The sequence below is a fragment of the Thecamonas trahens genome (genome assembly GCF_000142905.1).
Source record: "Thecamonas trahens ATCC 50062 unplaced genomic scaffold supercont1.36, whole genome shotgun sequence".
Lineage (NCBI taxonomy): Eukaryota > Apusomonadida > Apusomonadidae > Thecamonas > Thecamonas trahens.
Genome location: NW_013657644.1, coordinates 312,547 through 326,025, shown reverse-complemented (window position 1 = coordinate 326,025; position 13,479 = coordinate 312,547). Strand labels below are relative to the sequence as shown.

Below are 13,479 nucleotides of genomic sequence, written 5' to 3'. Positions count from 1 at the left end.
CCCACACCTGCTCTGTCCTGTGTGGTGTGCAGAGTCGGGTGTAGTGGGGGGGGGGGTGGGGGTGGGCGGGAGGTGGTTGCTGATCGTGATCGTGATCGCGATCGTGATCGTCATGTCGTGCCCTCGCCCAGGTCGAACCTTGGTTCTGGCGACGGGTGCTTCGATTAACGTGGACAGTTGGATGATAGCCATGATGAGGGAGGGAGGGAGGGAAAGAGGGAAAAAGGAAGGGGAGAGGGGAAATCAGAGGTCGTGAAGGTGGGACGATGAGCTTGGTATCGGCGTGGTGGGAGTACAAGTGCTGATGCTGGCGGCTATTGATAAAGGGGGAGGGGGGTGAGAAGCACGTACCCCACACGCCATGCAAAAGCACTTTTCTCGGGAAACTATTTACATCGCAAGAATGGCTATCATGCTGTGGGTGTGATGGTGTATCTCTTTTGCCTCTACGCCCTTCATCGCGGCAGCTACTCTTCAACTGCGCTCCTGACCATGTCGAGAAGTAAGCGTCCCATGGGACACCATCTCCGCGTTTGTAGTTTTTGACCAATTCTCGAAAACTGGCGATCAGCCGTCGCCGGTGCTCACCCCACGCCCGTCGCGATGGCAATCGCTGGGGGGGGCCAATAAGAGCAAGATGCTGCCCAGGCGTTGCATGTCAGGGCAAGGTACTGAGTTTACTCGGCGCTCGTCTCAGCCAGACCATGCGATGCTGTCCCCTTGAAGAGCTGTCGGCTGTGTCGGCTGCCGATCGTGCTTGCCGACTTCCCCTCGGCACACTCTCGCGCCGCCCATCATCCCACTCGTCCGGGAACATCCGATCCGATCGAACTTGGAAAGGAAAGGAGAGAATGATGAGAAGCTGATGACATCTATTGATGGAATCGGGTGGGCAAGAACTGGTACGATGCAGCTCCTTGTCACAGGTATGTGGCGGAGAGCAGGCAACGCGAGCAGTCCCCCCCCCCCCGCCTCCCCTCCCCTCCTCTCCCACACCCCCAGATCCTCTCGACCTTCTCTCCCCCCCCTCATCAACGGCTGCCATGCCCATATACTCTGATCATGCCCTTCATATGCGACTCAATCGATGGCGTCGCATTCTCTCCGCCACATCCGTTTGCCTGCGACCGGCTGCGTGTCGCGGTACTTATCTACCCAAATGGATGAGGTAGAAACAAAGAGCGAGGGCATGGGTGAGGGAGTCGGCGGGAGCAGCGGAGAGGAGGTGAGCGAGAAGAGTTCAAGCGGAGGAGTGCTGAAGATGATGGACTCGGCGACGGTCCACCGTGTGTGCTCGGGGCAAGTCATTCTGGACTTGGCGTTGGCCGTCAAGGAGCTGGTGGAGAACGCGCTGGACGCTGGCGCCGATGCGGTGAGCGTGACGGTGACTGAATATGGAGCTGGTGGCATTCGAGTGGAGGACAACGGAAGCGGGATCGATCCGTCGGCCTTTGCAGCGCTCTGTCGCAAGCACACTACGTCCAAGCTCTCAGCCTTTGAGGATCTGACCGCGGTGGGCACGTATGGCTTCCGTGGCGAGGCCCTCTCCTCGCTCTGCGCCTTGGGCAAAGTCAACATTGTGACGGCGATCGAGGGTGCGGAGATGGCGACGGCGCTGGTGTATGACACCGAGGGCGAGCTGGTGGAGGCCAAGCCGGCGGCACGGACTCGCGGGACGACCGTCTGTGTCGACGATCTGTTCTACTCACTCCCGGTCCGGGCCCGTGAGTTTGCCAAGCACCGCAAGCGCGAGTTCAACCGGATGGTTCTGCGGCTGCAGGCGTATGCGGTGGTGATGACTGGGGTACGGCTGCTGCTGACGTCGGTGGTCGGTTCGCGGCGGACCACGCTGCTGCGGACCACCGGCGGGAACAGCCTCGGCGACAACGTCCGCGACGTGTTTGGGGCCAAGTTTGCCGGCGCACTGCGGAGCGTCAGTGCGCCGCCGTCGGACGAATCGCCGTTTAAGCTCGACGGGCTTATCTCGCCGGGCGTGGCCACGTCGGACGGCCGCTCGTCGTCGGACCGGCAGTTCTTCTACATCAACTCCCGGCCGTGCGAGCTGTCGCAGCTCGCCAAGGTCGCCAACGACGTCTACCGCTCGGTCAATGCCAACCGGTACCCGGCACTCTTCCTCAACATCACTGCGCCGCGTGACGGCTACGACGTCAACGTCACGCCCGACAAGCGAACGATTCTTCTCCACGAGTTCCCTGCGCTTGCCGCCCAGCTCCGCAGCGCGCTTGAGGCCGTGTACGCGCTCGACGCGCAGACCTTTGAGGTCCAGTCGACCACGCTGTTCACCTCGGGCTTTACCGCGCTCGAGCCGCCTCGACCCAGTCAGCCGACTTTGCCTGTCGAGCCACAGGCAATGGCGGTATCCGAGTCGGGATCGGGATCGGGCACTGTGTCGGGTTCGGCGGAGTCGGGATCGGGCTCTTGCACTGGGTCTTGCACTGGGTCTGGCACTGGATCAGGCCCTGGATCAGGCTCGGGATCGGGGTCGGGGTCGGGGTCGGGGTCGGGGTCGGGGTCGGGGTCGGGGTCGACATCCAGCGACAGTGCAGCCGACGCGACGTCGTGCGAGGCAGGCGGAAGCGAGGTCGATCCCGTGGCACATGCATCGACGGCTCCTTCACCACGTCTTTCGCCACATGGATCGCCTGTCCCAGAGATGCCAAGCCTCGCCTGCCCGCCAGGGAGCGAGGCGCCGGCTGCTAGCGAGGTCAGCCTTGACAGCGATGATGGTCACTGCTGCGAAGGAAGCAGCCAGGACACAGACTTTGTGGGCGCGACGGGCTTGCGGCAATCAACAGCGTGCTCATCAACGGCGTGAGGTACTTTGTCGACGCGCCCGCACCTGAAACCGCGCCAGAGCCGCCGGCGCGGTATCTCAACGCACCCAATGTGACGGTGGAGGCCGGCGCCGATCTCGACGTGTTCCGGCGACCGGCTGTGAAGGAGGGATCCAGTGGCGGCAAGCGCGAGCGGGAGAGTGACGGCGACGAGAGCAGCGACGAAGGGGCGCCGAAGCGGAGCAAGGGTCTCGATGGCGGGTCACGGCCGCGGTTCACGGCGCGGATCGGCGTGACGCAGGACACAGAGGCAGCGGCGGAGCTGAGGCGGGTGTTTGCCAAGGACGACTTTGCAAAGATGCGGGTGATCGGGCAGTTCAACCTCGGGTTCATCATCGCCGCCCTCGACGACGACCTCTTTGTCGTGGACCAGCACGCGACCGACGAAAAGTACAACTATGAGCGGTTGCAGGCCGAGACGGTGATCAAGAAGCAGCGGCTGATTGCGCCCAAGATCTTGGGCCTCACAGCCGGCGAGGAGGACATTGTGCTGGAGCACATCGAGGTCTTCCGCAAGTCCGGCTTTGACTTTGAGCTTGTGGCGCCGGGCGGGACGGCGGCGGGCGCGACGGCCGAGACAGCGATCGTGCTCGACGACGAGGCCGGGCCGGGCGCCGCAGCTCCCCCGCGGAAGCGGCTGGCGCTCACCGCATATCCGTTTTCGAAGAGCACCGAGTTTGGCATCGATGACATCTACGAGATGATTGCGCTGCTCCGCGACTCGCCGGTCGGCGTTGTCCGGCCGTCGCGGGTCCTAGCCATGTTTGCCTCGCGGGCGTGCCGGTCGTCGGTCATGATCGGCACGGCGCTCTCGCGGCCGCAGATGACCACCCTCCTCGCGCACATGACCGGGATGGAGAACCCGTGGGCATGCCCGCACGGCCGACCGACGTTCCGGCACATGATCGACCTTGCAGCATTGCGTGCCTCGCAAGAGTGATTGCGATTGGTTCTGCAGCCGATGGCACACACACACACACACACACACACACACACACACACACACACATGGTACGCTCGAGACGCGGCCGGCCGCGGCTCGACTCGCCGACACCGTGCTCGCTCTCGTCGCGCCCGTGGCCTCGCCGCAGACGTTTGTCATGGACTCGTACTACTCGAGCGCGCCTCTGCGCCGGCGTTCTCGCCAAGAAAGCGCACCTCTGCAGCAGCTGCTCGTCATCACCACTTTCCCCAGCAAGCCGCTCTGCGACGCGCCTGCCTCGCCTGCCGGAAGCCTCATGGTAAGCGATCGCGGCCGCAGACCTTGTGCGCCGCTTGCGGCGTCCATCTCTGCATCGCCGACTGTTTTCTGTTGTGGCAGCCATTAACACAATGTGCTACTCTTACACCACGATTGATTGACATTGCGACGTATGCGGAGCGTCGCGCAGCGCGGCTTGCGCGATGGACAAAACTGTCCATTCCGTACCGTAAAGGGTAAACGCGTTCGCAACGCCTCCACGTGTATTTGACCTCGCAACACAGGCGAGAACAACCCATTGAGCTTGAGGCGGGCAAACTGCCAGCGGCGGGCCAAACCCATTTGGCCAGTGGTGAGGCAGGCGGTAAAATATTCTGACATGTGAGGCGCTGACGCGGCGTGCTTTTGTACGGTTGAACATAATCAAATGGACTCATCATCTCCCACTCTCGAAACACCATGAGCAGCGGGCGTTCCCGAGTCCAAGAACAATTGGGAAACCAAGCCGGTGGAGACCTCGAAGACCTCGCACCATTGCTTGCCGCTATCCTGTACCGACGAGGAGTTACGCCCTCGGATGGGGTGTCCGGGACGAAGCGAGCACACAACTTTTTTAATCATTGACGAAAACCACGACGATCAACTGCAGCAGTCTGCCGTGTCTGCATCATGCACGAACACCCATGCCCATGCCCATGCCCATGCCCATGCCCATGCCCATGCCCATGCCCGTGCCCATGCCCGTGCTCAAGGCGCGTGATCCATCTGCTTCTGCTATGCATAAGGTGGCACTCACTCACTCGAGTTTGTTACGCGGCTCCTTCTGCTCGTGGACTAGCCGCCGGAGGACACGGGCCATGTCGTCAGCCTCGGGGATGTTGGCGATGGTGTGCTTGACGACGCCGTACATGCCGTACTCGGCGTCGGCTTCGGTGCGCGGCGGCGAGCCGGCAGCGGCGGCGAGCTTGGTCATTTCAGCCGCGGTCTTGAGACAGACAACCTCGTTGATGGTGACCGAGCCGAAGCGGGCGGCATCAAACGAGGCGCGCAGGCCCGAGATGGAGTCGTAGCGGACAGTGGCAAACGAGTCCGGCGGGCCATCGCGCCAGTAGACAAAGCCCATGCGAATGTTGGTAAAGACGTAGACCATATGTGCGGCCTGCAGGTGCTTGCTCACACGTGACGATGTCAGCCGCACAATGAGCAGCGCCGCAGCGCCAAAGATCGTCCGCCGGTCGGCGTACGCCGCGAGGCCAAACGGCAGGACGGTAGGAAAGGCAAGGATAAAAAGAGCAATCAGCGCAATGGCACTCACACCGACCAGGTACCATACCACCGCCAGCGCGTAGTAATACCAGCTGAGCGTCGGGCGCAGGACCAGCCACACACGCTCGTCATCCTCCAGCACAAACTGCTCCAGGATCCAGGCCTTTTGCACCGCCTCCACATCTATCTCCGCATCCCAGTCACGCAACCGCAGCCAGCCGCCGCATCCCAATCACGCAACCGCAGCCAGCAATACGATCACGTCCAAGAAACCAGAGAGTCACAGCCACAGCCACAGCCACACATCCATGTCCGATCGCATCGCACCACACCACATCGCATCGCACCACACCACATCGCATTGCACCACACCACATCGCATTGCACCACACCACATCGCATTGCACCACACCACATCGCATTGCACCACACCACATCGCATCACCAATCCATGAGTGGTGCCCCCCCCCCCCCCCCTCCCCCTCCCCCTCCTCCCCTCCCCAGAATCACGTACTCCTGAACGGATCCCTCTTGACCTTCCCGCCCTTGCCGGCTTCCTCGGACACAACCACCTCCTCCACCGCACCCACAGGCTTCTGCTCATGTTTCTGGCCACTGCCGTCCACAGCACCGTCACCACCGACACCTGCTGTTGTTGAGGCCATGCACCTTTGGTTTCTCTCTCTATCTCGTGGTGCGACAAGTGTAGCCCTTGTGGCTAAGCTCGTGGTGGTGGTGGAAGGGTGTGTGTGTGGCGGTGGCGGTGACGGAGGCGGTGGCGGTGGCGGTGGCGGTGGCGGTGGCGGTGGCGGCAGACGACCTGCCGACGATCCACACAGCGGCCGATGCGGGGCGGGCACTGATGCCAGGGCTCATCTTCCATCTGTACTCACACCTCACCACATAGAGTCACTGCGCATCATCCATCTGTACCCCTCCTCCTCCCTCCCCCCCCCCCCCCCCCCCCCCCCCCTCCCCCCCTCCCACCCCTCCCCCAATCTGCCGCAATCATCATCAGCACAACCATCGCCCACCATCCACGCCCCATCATCCATCCACTGCACCCGCACCTTGCGCCAGACGGCAAAGCGGCAGGTGTCAGGCGTGTGTCCGTCTTGGCCAACAAACCCGATTCGCGCCATGACGCGCCAGGCAGGCTCGCTACTCCACGGTCACAGCCACCACCCCACCACCACGACCACCACGACCACCACGACCACCACGACCACCACGACCACCACGACCACCACGACCACGACCACGACCCCCATCCCCATCTCCATCTCCATCCCCTTCCACGGGTACCATGTCTGTTTCTGTCTACTTTTGCTCGTCGGCACCGTCGCCGTCCTCCACCACTCGGCTGGGAGGGCTGGAGAGAGTGAATGCGGCGGTGGCGGTCTCCTTTGCCACGGCGGATACAACGGCATTGCCACCTGATGTGGCTCCGCTTCTCGCTGCTCAACCTGATGCTCTTCTACTCGTTGGCCTCTCTACGCCATCTGCCTATCCATCTCTGCTTCATCTCATCTTTCCAGATCTTCGTGCTGTCCCTGATTGGCCAACTGCTATCGCTCCGCATGATGTGTACTCGGTCGTGGCCTCGCTCGATGCGCTAGACTTTGATCACGTGGTTCCTGTCGGCTCAGTGGCGCTTCCTGCCTTCTTTGCTGCATTGGCTACCGTTGCTACGGGCGCCGCTGTCTTCTCGCCGCTTGATCTCCGCGGTCCGGCCGGTGTCCTGGAGCCCTTTACTTGCGCCCTGCCTGCGCTCGAACCGCAGGCCGGCGTCGTCCGCGTCGATGCACACATCGCCGCCCGCTCCGCACATGACTTTGCCCTTGCCATCGTCCACGCCGTCATCGACCACGGCTCCTTCGAGCCGCACCCCGAGTTTAGCGGCTCGCTCCCGCGCGCTGCGCTCCGGCTGCACTGCGCAGCCGCGCCGCGCGAGCTCGGCGTCGCCGTCTCCTCCATCGACGAGCTCGAGGACTCGGCCCACGCCGCCATCGCTAGCCACCTCACTTCCATCACCTCCTCGCTCGCACCGCCCTCGTCCCACCGCTCGCTCGAATCTGCCTCGTTGGCCGACCTCCGCGCCCTCCTCGAGCTCCTCGATGGCCGTTTCTACGGAGCCGGGGCGCCTCGGTCTTCCAGCTTGACCTCGCCGAGCCGTACGTCTCGTTCGTCCTACAGGACGTCACCGTCCGCGCCGCGCCGCTCGCCGCTCGCCCCGCCCCTCCCTCGCCACCCACCCTCCTCAAGCGCCTCCCGTCGGCCGCTGGCTCCTCGTCCGGATCATCTGCACGCTCATCGCGGCACCAGTCCTTGACTCCCTTCCCCGCTGCCCGCATCCCCATCATAGGAGCCGGCGTCGCCGTCCTTGCCATCGTCCTTGGTCTCTCTTTCTTTGCCTCCTCGCGCCAGCCGCGTCCATCCTAGGCCTCCAACCTCGCCGTCTCGTGCCGCTCCGATCCGTCCACCAAGCCCACCGACCCCCAACCAGAAGGCAAGATTGGTAAGCCAGCACATTGCTAACTGTTAAATCTTCCGTGGGCCCACCGCTCATCGCGCGCAGCACCGTCCGCCTGTGCAGTGTGTGCTTGGCTGCCAGCGCAGTGACTGGCACTCGTGGCCCATCGTCATCATCACCTCATCGTCCGCCTGTCCGAGCTAGATGATCGACCTCCCGAGCATGACAAAGACGTCAAACACGATTACAAGCACGAGCTTTGCCACACAGACTTGCCGCCAACTGGCTGACACGCTTCGTGTAGTCGGCGTGCTACACACACTGGCCACCTGCCACCGCCACCTGCCAGCCACCGCACTCCCGCCACAGCCAGCCACCGCACTCACCGGCACTCACCACAGGCGTGAGACAGGCACAGCAGCGCGAGCAGAGATGGGATGCAGAGGTGTGAACATGAGACCATTCTCTGTTGTTGTCTTCCTCTTCCTTGTCTTTCTCTTTGTCATGGCCAGCACTCTGCCTACTGTCTCTGCAGACTGCAATGCCCTTTTCGTGGGAGGGGGGAAGACGGCTGACCTGCGTCCGCTTCAAGGGTATGTCACACACCGAGGGGGAGGGGGAGGGGGGGGAGGGAGGGGGGACACGTCCACCCACACAGACACACAGAGCTTACTGAGAGACTCATGGATGGATGGATGGATGTATGTATGTGGTGTTTGTGATGTATGTGTGTGTATGTGTGCAGGAACACGGTGTCGACGGTGGACGCGTCGTTTGTGTACAAGGTGGCGCTGTGTGAAGAGGTCACCTCGTCGTGCAAGGGCTCTTTGGATGGAGGTTGTCAAGAGTATGATCGGTTGGGCATTGCTCAGTCTTTGGGAAAAATCTCTTCGGCAACAACAGAGTTGGTCAATGATCAGATCGTCATCTCGTACAGCGGTGGTGATACTTGCTCGGGCAGCAAACTGTATTCTACAAAGATCACCTTTGTCTGTGACAAGTCACAAGGCGGTACCGGCTCACTCCGCTACCTCACCGAGGGATCGTGCGTTATTGAGTTTGAGTGGGCGACATCGCATGCGTGTCTTCGTCCGGTCCCGAGCGGAGCAGAAAACAAGGGCGGCCTCTCGCTCGGCTCCATCCTCCTCATCGTCTCGCTCGTCCTTGTCGTCGTTTACCTCGGCGCCGGCATGGCCTACCGCTTCCGCTTCAAGGAAGCCCGCGGCCTCGAGATGTTGCCAAACCGCGCTTTCTGGGCCTCTCTGCCGGGTCTAATCGCCGACGGCTGCAAGTTCACCTACCACACCATCCGGAGTAAGGTCTCCGGTGATGGCTACTCTGAGATGGCATGATGTCGAGCCCCTGCTAAACTGCTTTGTTCTCCAGCTCTCACTCGGCTGCAGGTGCCGGTGGCTGTGGGGCAGCTGGCCCACTTGCTCCATCCTCTACCGCGGCATTGTCCTCCCCACCACCGCGCCGCCCGCTTGCACTCCCATCGTCGTCCGACTCGCCCTGCTCGCGACGCCGCCGCCGCCGCCGGTGCTTCCGCCGCCGCCGCCGCCGCCCGCCGACGTCGCCACTACCAGACCCGCTGCCGGAGCCCCGGCGCTCACGGCTACGCGATCGCGACCGCAATCGTGGCCGTCTGTCGCCGCTGTGGCGGTCGCCACCGCGGTCGCCACCCCGATCGTAATCGCGATCGCGGTGCCAGTCACCATAACGATCGCCCCTTCCGCCCGCCCGGTCTCGGTCGTACCCCCTGTCACCGCGGTCGTAGCCTCGGTCGCGATACCCACGGTCATACCCTCGGTCGCGGTACCCGCGGTCGTAGCCTCGGTCGCCGTGCCCGCGATCGTACCCGCGATCGTACCCGCGACCGTACCCGCGATTGTACCCGCGGTCGCCGCGTCCACGATCACGGGATTGCTGATCATACCCACGGTCGGAGCCGCCGCGTGCAGGCGGTGCCGCTCCAGACGCAGCCGCAGGTGGGCGGCTTGCAGCGGCCGCCAGCCCGCGCTGCCGCGCAGCCTCGATACCCTCCCGGACACGGGCCTCCTCACGAGCCACGTTTTCCATCTTCTTCTCAATTCGTGCGATAAACTGCTTGGGAATGCCCAGCGGGTGCTCAGCAGACGAGGCCATCAGCGCATGGAGCTCCTCCACAAACGGCGGCGTAGCAGAACCCAGAAACGGAGTGAGATCGATCTGTAGCTTGCGACCATCAAGCTTCTTGTTCTTGCCCTCGGCCTTGAGCATGTTGAACACCATTCCCTCCAGAATGTCATCATGAACACCCAGAATGGCCGTCAACTTTTCCTTCAGCCAAGGCCGGAGGGTAGCCAAGCTGACCTTGGTCATGTCCACCGGCTTCTTCAACGCCTCAGCAAAGGCCACCTCCTCCATCAGCGCCTTGTTCACGTCCCCAAACCGCGCATCCTGTGCCAGACTCGTCCCCTATCCCCCACACCCCACCCAAACCCATCCCACGTGTACACCATGAGTCATGCTCCACCATCAGCTGTGATCCGTGTCCCCCCCCCCCTCTCCATCACCATCGCCTGTACCAATACCATCACCATCACCCCTCCCCTTTTTCCCCCCCCCCCCCCCCCTCACACACACCACATACTCGAAATGCCATGTACACCCACTTGCACCCGTCTGTGAACAAATTCAAAAGTCAAGTGGGTATCTGTATCTGTATCTGTATCTGTATCTGTATCTGTGTGTGTGGTGTGGTCGGGTGCGAGGTGAGGTTGGCTGGCGGTGGCGTCAGGCTGCTATGACTTGATGGCCTCTGCCGTCATCGTCATCACCTGTCTCATATACAGGCATGGTGCTGCCTCAATCTGGGAAGGCGAGGGCAAGGGGAGGGAGAAGGAGGGGGAGGGGGAGGGGGAGGGGGAGGGGAAGGGGGAGAGGAAGAGGCGGACGGGGTCGGTCGGCGATGGCGGGCAAGACCAAGTCGGCGATGGCGGGCAAGACCAAGTCAGTGTCAGCCGCAGGCAAGACCAAGTCGGCGATGGCGGCGGGCAAGATCAAATCGGCGTCGGCGGCGGGCAAGATCAAACACGGCACTCGACTGGCTGTAGGAGACCTCGTCGCCCGCGCTGATGCAGGCGATGTGTGCGGCAAAGTTATGTTCCGGGGAAAGACTCAGTTTGCGCCAGGGGTGTGGATCGGAATCGCGTGGGATACACCGGACGGATCGCACGATGGCGTCGTCAAGGGCGTGCGGTACTTCGAATGCGAGGCCGGCCATGGCTCCATGCTCCGGCCGGCGCTGCTCACTCGGCTTCCTCCGCCACCATCGCCGCCGCCGGCAACGTTTGTGACCGAGGTCCCGGCAGCAGCCTCGTCGTCGGCTCCGCGCCGCCCGGTCTCGTACTACTCGTGGACAACGAGCCAGATCACCGAGTACCTCGCTGAAAAGGGCACAGACGCTGGAGCGATTGCCGCCACCGAGGTAGCGGGCGTGACCGGACGTGAGGTGTACACCCTGCTTGAGGGCACGCCCGACTACGAGCTTGGCGAGGCGCTGGCGGAGCAGGTCGGCCTCGATCCGGGCGCCGCAGCGCGGTCGTGGCTGGCAGCAATGCGGGCACTGCCGCCGCCGCCGGGCGAAGAGCTGATTGCCGCGCATCACTTTGGTCCTGACGCCCGAGTCTGCCTCCTCTCAAACGTCCGCGAGGCGATGAAGGCGGTTGTGGCCGAGACGCGCAAGTTTCCGCTCCTCCTCGACCCGTCCGGAACCGTCCAGGTCTTCCTCAAGTATGCGGTCAACGCGCAAGTTTCGGGCAAGGCACTGGTCTTGGCCAAGGCGACCGGGCGCGAGTGGAAGCCGGAGCTTGTCCGCGGCCTCACTTCTGCGCTCAACTCGTCCGTCCTCCGCGAGCCGCTTCTCTGGTTTGATTTGGGCAATGCCGCGGTCGAGGTCGACGGCCTGACCATCGACGGCGTCTTTCCGCGCCCGGCGCTTGTCCCGCGGGCGCTGGCTAGTTCACCACACGCTCTGCTCGACGCCTTTATGGCGTCGTGGGCAGCAACGGTGGACGACGACTACCGCGAGACCTTCCAGGCCTCGCCCGACTTTGCTGTCGTCGCCACGTCGGCGCTTGACGACGCAACAGCCGCGAGCGCGCTCCCGGCCTCGGGCATCTTTGACTACTTTGAGCAGCTGCGAGTTGTGGTCGACAATCCACTGCCCGGCTCGCAGCGCCCGGCGCCGACGGCGGCGTGCGTCGGCTGCCGCGCGCCCGACGACTACCTCCTCGCGGCGTATTGTGGGTGACAGGTCAAAATCGCGTTTACGGCCCACAGCCAGCCGCTCATGCTGCGGCTACTCAGTCGGACTTGTTCGTCGACGAGCTGCGGCGGTTGCGGAGGGCGAGGAAGGGCATGAAGAGAATGTCGCGGGCGTCGTCGGGCAGCATGTTCTGCATGTACCACACCGCAAGGTACATGGGCCACGGGAAGGTGACGACCGAGACGTTGGCGGCAATGCCCTCCATCATGTAGGCGATGGCCGGGGCCTCGTCCATAAGGCCCGGCATGGGGAACTTGTTGATGCGGGTCATCTCTGAGCGGACAAAGCCCGGGCAGATGGTGGTCACGCCGATGTTGTACTTGTTGAGCTGGCCGCGGAGCCCGTAGCCAAAGGCCTTCATGGCCGTCTTGGTGGTAAAGTACGCCGTCGACGCCGGCATGCCGCCAAAGCCCGCCAGCGAGGACATGATGACAATCTGGCCAGCCTGGCGGGTCTTCATCAGGTCGATGGCCGGGAAGACCGTGTTGTACACCCCCACAACGTTGATGTCGGTCAGCCGACGAGTCGAGGCCTCCAGCTCCTTGGCCAGACCCACCGACTGCTCCGACACGCCAGCATTGGCAATGACCAGCTCCAGCGGAGCGGCTTCATCCACAGTAGTGATAAAGTCAGCCATGGCCTCCTGATCGGTGACATCGACCACACCCACCATGACCGTCGCACCCTTTGCCTCGCAAGCAGCCCGAGTCTCTGCCAGCTTGTCCTCTGACCTCGCCGTAAGCGCCAGATGAATACCAGGACCAGCATAGGCCTTGGCAAAGGCAGCACCTAGACCATATGATGCACCAGTAATGAGAATAGAGGTAGGGTTAGGGTTGGGCCTCGCCCAGTTGAACGGCTTGATGACAGAGCTGTACACCTTGGCCACCACCACAAGCGGAATGGTGACCAGGGCAAAGACGCCCGTAAAGACAAGCTGCGCAAACAGAAACGCCCACCGACGGGCATGCACCATGAATGACATGACGATGAGTTGAGAGGGGGGGGGGAGGGAGAGAGAGAGAGAGGTGGTGGTGAGACTGGTTGTGTTTGCGGGGTGTGTGTGCAAGGGGGGGGGTGGTGGTGGCGGAGCCTGAAGAGGCACTGCGGCACAGTCATGGGGCTCAGTGGGGAGGGGTACAGTCATGGGCGATGGATGATGGGTGGGGTGATCATGGTGATGTGTTGGGAGAAAGGGAGATAAAAGTGATGATGGTGATGGTGATGATGATGACTATGATGATGATGATGATGATGATGATGATGATGATGACTATGATGATGATGACTATGATGATGATGATGATGATGATGATGACTATGATGATGATGATGTGATGATGATGGCCATGATGCCCCGCCCCCCCTATGACAC

General features: G+C 62.5%; 6 protein-coding genes across 6 annotated transcripts; 3 read left to right on the top strand and 3 right to left on the bottom strand.

Moving 5' to 3' along the window:
- Positions 1 to 1,172: 1,172 nt before the first annotated feature.
- AMSG_07542 (DNA mismatch repair protein pms2) lies at positions 1,173 to 3,839 on the top strand. The gene is made up of 2 exons (XM_013900570.1): positions 1,173 to 2,747; positions 2,774 to 3,839. Exons 1-2 carry the CDS (start codon positions 1,190 to 1,192, stop codon positions 3,793 to 3,795), a joined length of 2,580 nt encoding a protein of 859 aa, XP_013756024.1. The 5' UTR covers positions 1,173 to 1,189; the 3' UTR covers positions 3,796 to 3,839.
- Positions 3,840 to 4,852: 1,013 nt separating this feature from the next.
- AMSG_07541 (uncharacterized protein) lies at positions 4,853 to 6,017 on the bottom strand (the record flags this gene model as incomplete). Its single annotated transcript, XM_013900569.1, has 2 exons — positions 5,837 to 6,017; positions 4,853 to 5,505 (listed from the first exon to the last, which is right to left on the bottom strand). The coding sequence occupies exons 1-2, from the start codon at positions 5,985 to 5,987 to the stop codon at positions 4,853 to 4,855; spliced, it is 804 nt and encodes a 267-aa protein (XP_013756023.1). The 5' UTR covers positions 5,988 to 6,017.
- Positions 6,018 to 6,538: 521 nt separating this feature from the next.
- AMSG_07540 (uncharacterized protein) lies at positions 6,539 to 9,147 on the top strand (the record flags this gene model as incomplete). The annotated part of the gene is made up of 2 exons (XM_013900568.1): positions 6,539 to 7,470; positions 8,541 to 9,147. Exons 1-2 carry the CDS (start codon positions 6,629 to 6,631, stop codon positions 9,145 to 9,147), a joined length of 1,449 nt encoding a protein of 482 aa, XP_013756022.1. The 5' UTR covers positions 6,539 to 6,628.
- AMSG_07539 (splicing factor PWI domain-containing protein) lies at positions 9,068 to 10,480 on the bottom strand. The gene is made up of 2 exons (XM_013900567.1): positions 10,428 to 10,480; positions 9,068 to 10,252 (listed from the first exon to the last, which is right to left on the bottom strand). The coding sequence occupies exons 1-2, from the start codon at positions 10,437 to 10,439 to the stop codon at positions 9,185 to 9,187; spliced, it is 1,080 nt and encodes a 359-aa protein (XP_013756021.1). The 5' UTR covers positions 10,440 to 10,480; the 3' UTR covers positions 9,068 to 9,184.
- On the top strand, positions 10,438 to 12,089 carry AMSG_07538 (uncharacterized protein; the record flags this gene model as incomplete). The annotated part of the gene is made up of 2 exons (XM_013900566.1): positions 10,438 to 10,482; positions 10,758 to 12,089. 2 exons carry the CDS (start codon positions 10,438 to 10,440, stop codon positions 12,087 to 12,089), a joined length of 1,377 nt encoding a protein of 458 aa, XP_013756020.1.
- A 52-nt stretch (positions 12,090 to 12,141) lies between these two features.
- AMSG_07537 (short-chain dehydrogenase/reductase superfamily protein) lies at positions 12,142 to 13,251 on the bottom strand (the record flags this gene model as incomplete). The annotated part of the gene is made up of 2 exons (XM_013900565.1): positions 12,142 to 13,041; positions 13,246 to 13,251. 2 exons carry the CDS (start codon positions 13,249 to 13,251, stop codon positions 12,142 to 12,144), a joined length of 906 nt encoding a protein of 301 aa, XP_013756019.1.
- Between the last annotated feature and the right edge of the window lie 228 nt (positions 13,252 to 13,479).

Coding starts and splice junctions, on each gene's coding strand:
- AMSG_07542 (XM_013900570.1), top strand. CDS start 1,190: ATGGGTGAGGGAGTCGGCGGGAGCAGCGGAGAGGAGGTGAGCGAGAAG. Junction 2,748..2,773: donor CAGCCTTGACAGCGATGATG/GTCACTGCTGCG, acceptor GGAAGCAGCCAG/GACACAGACTTTGTGGGCGC.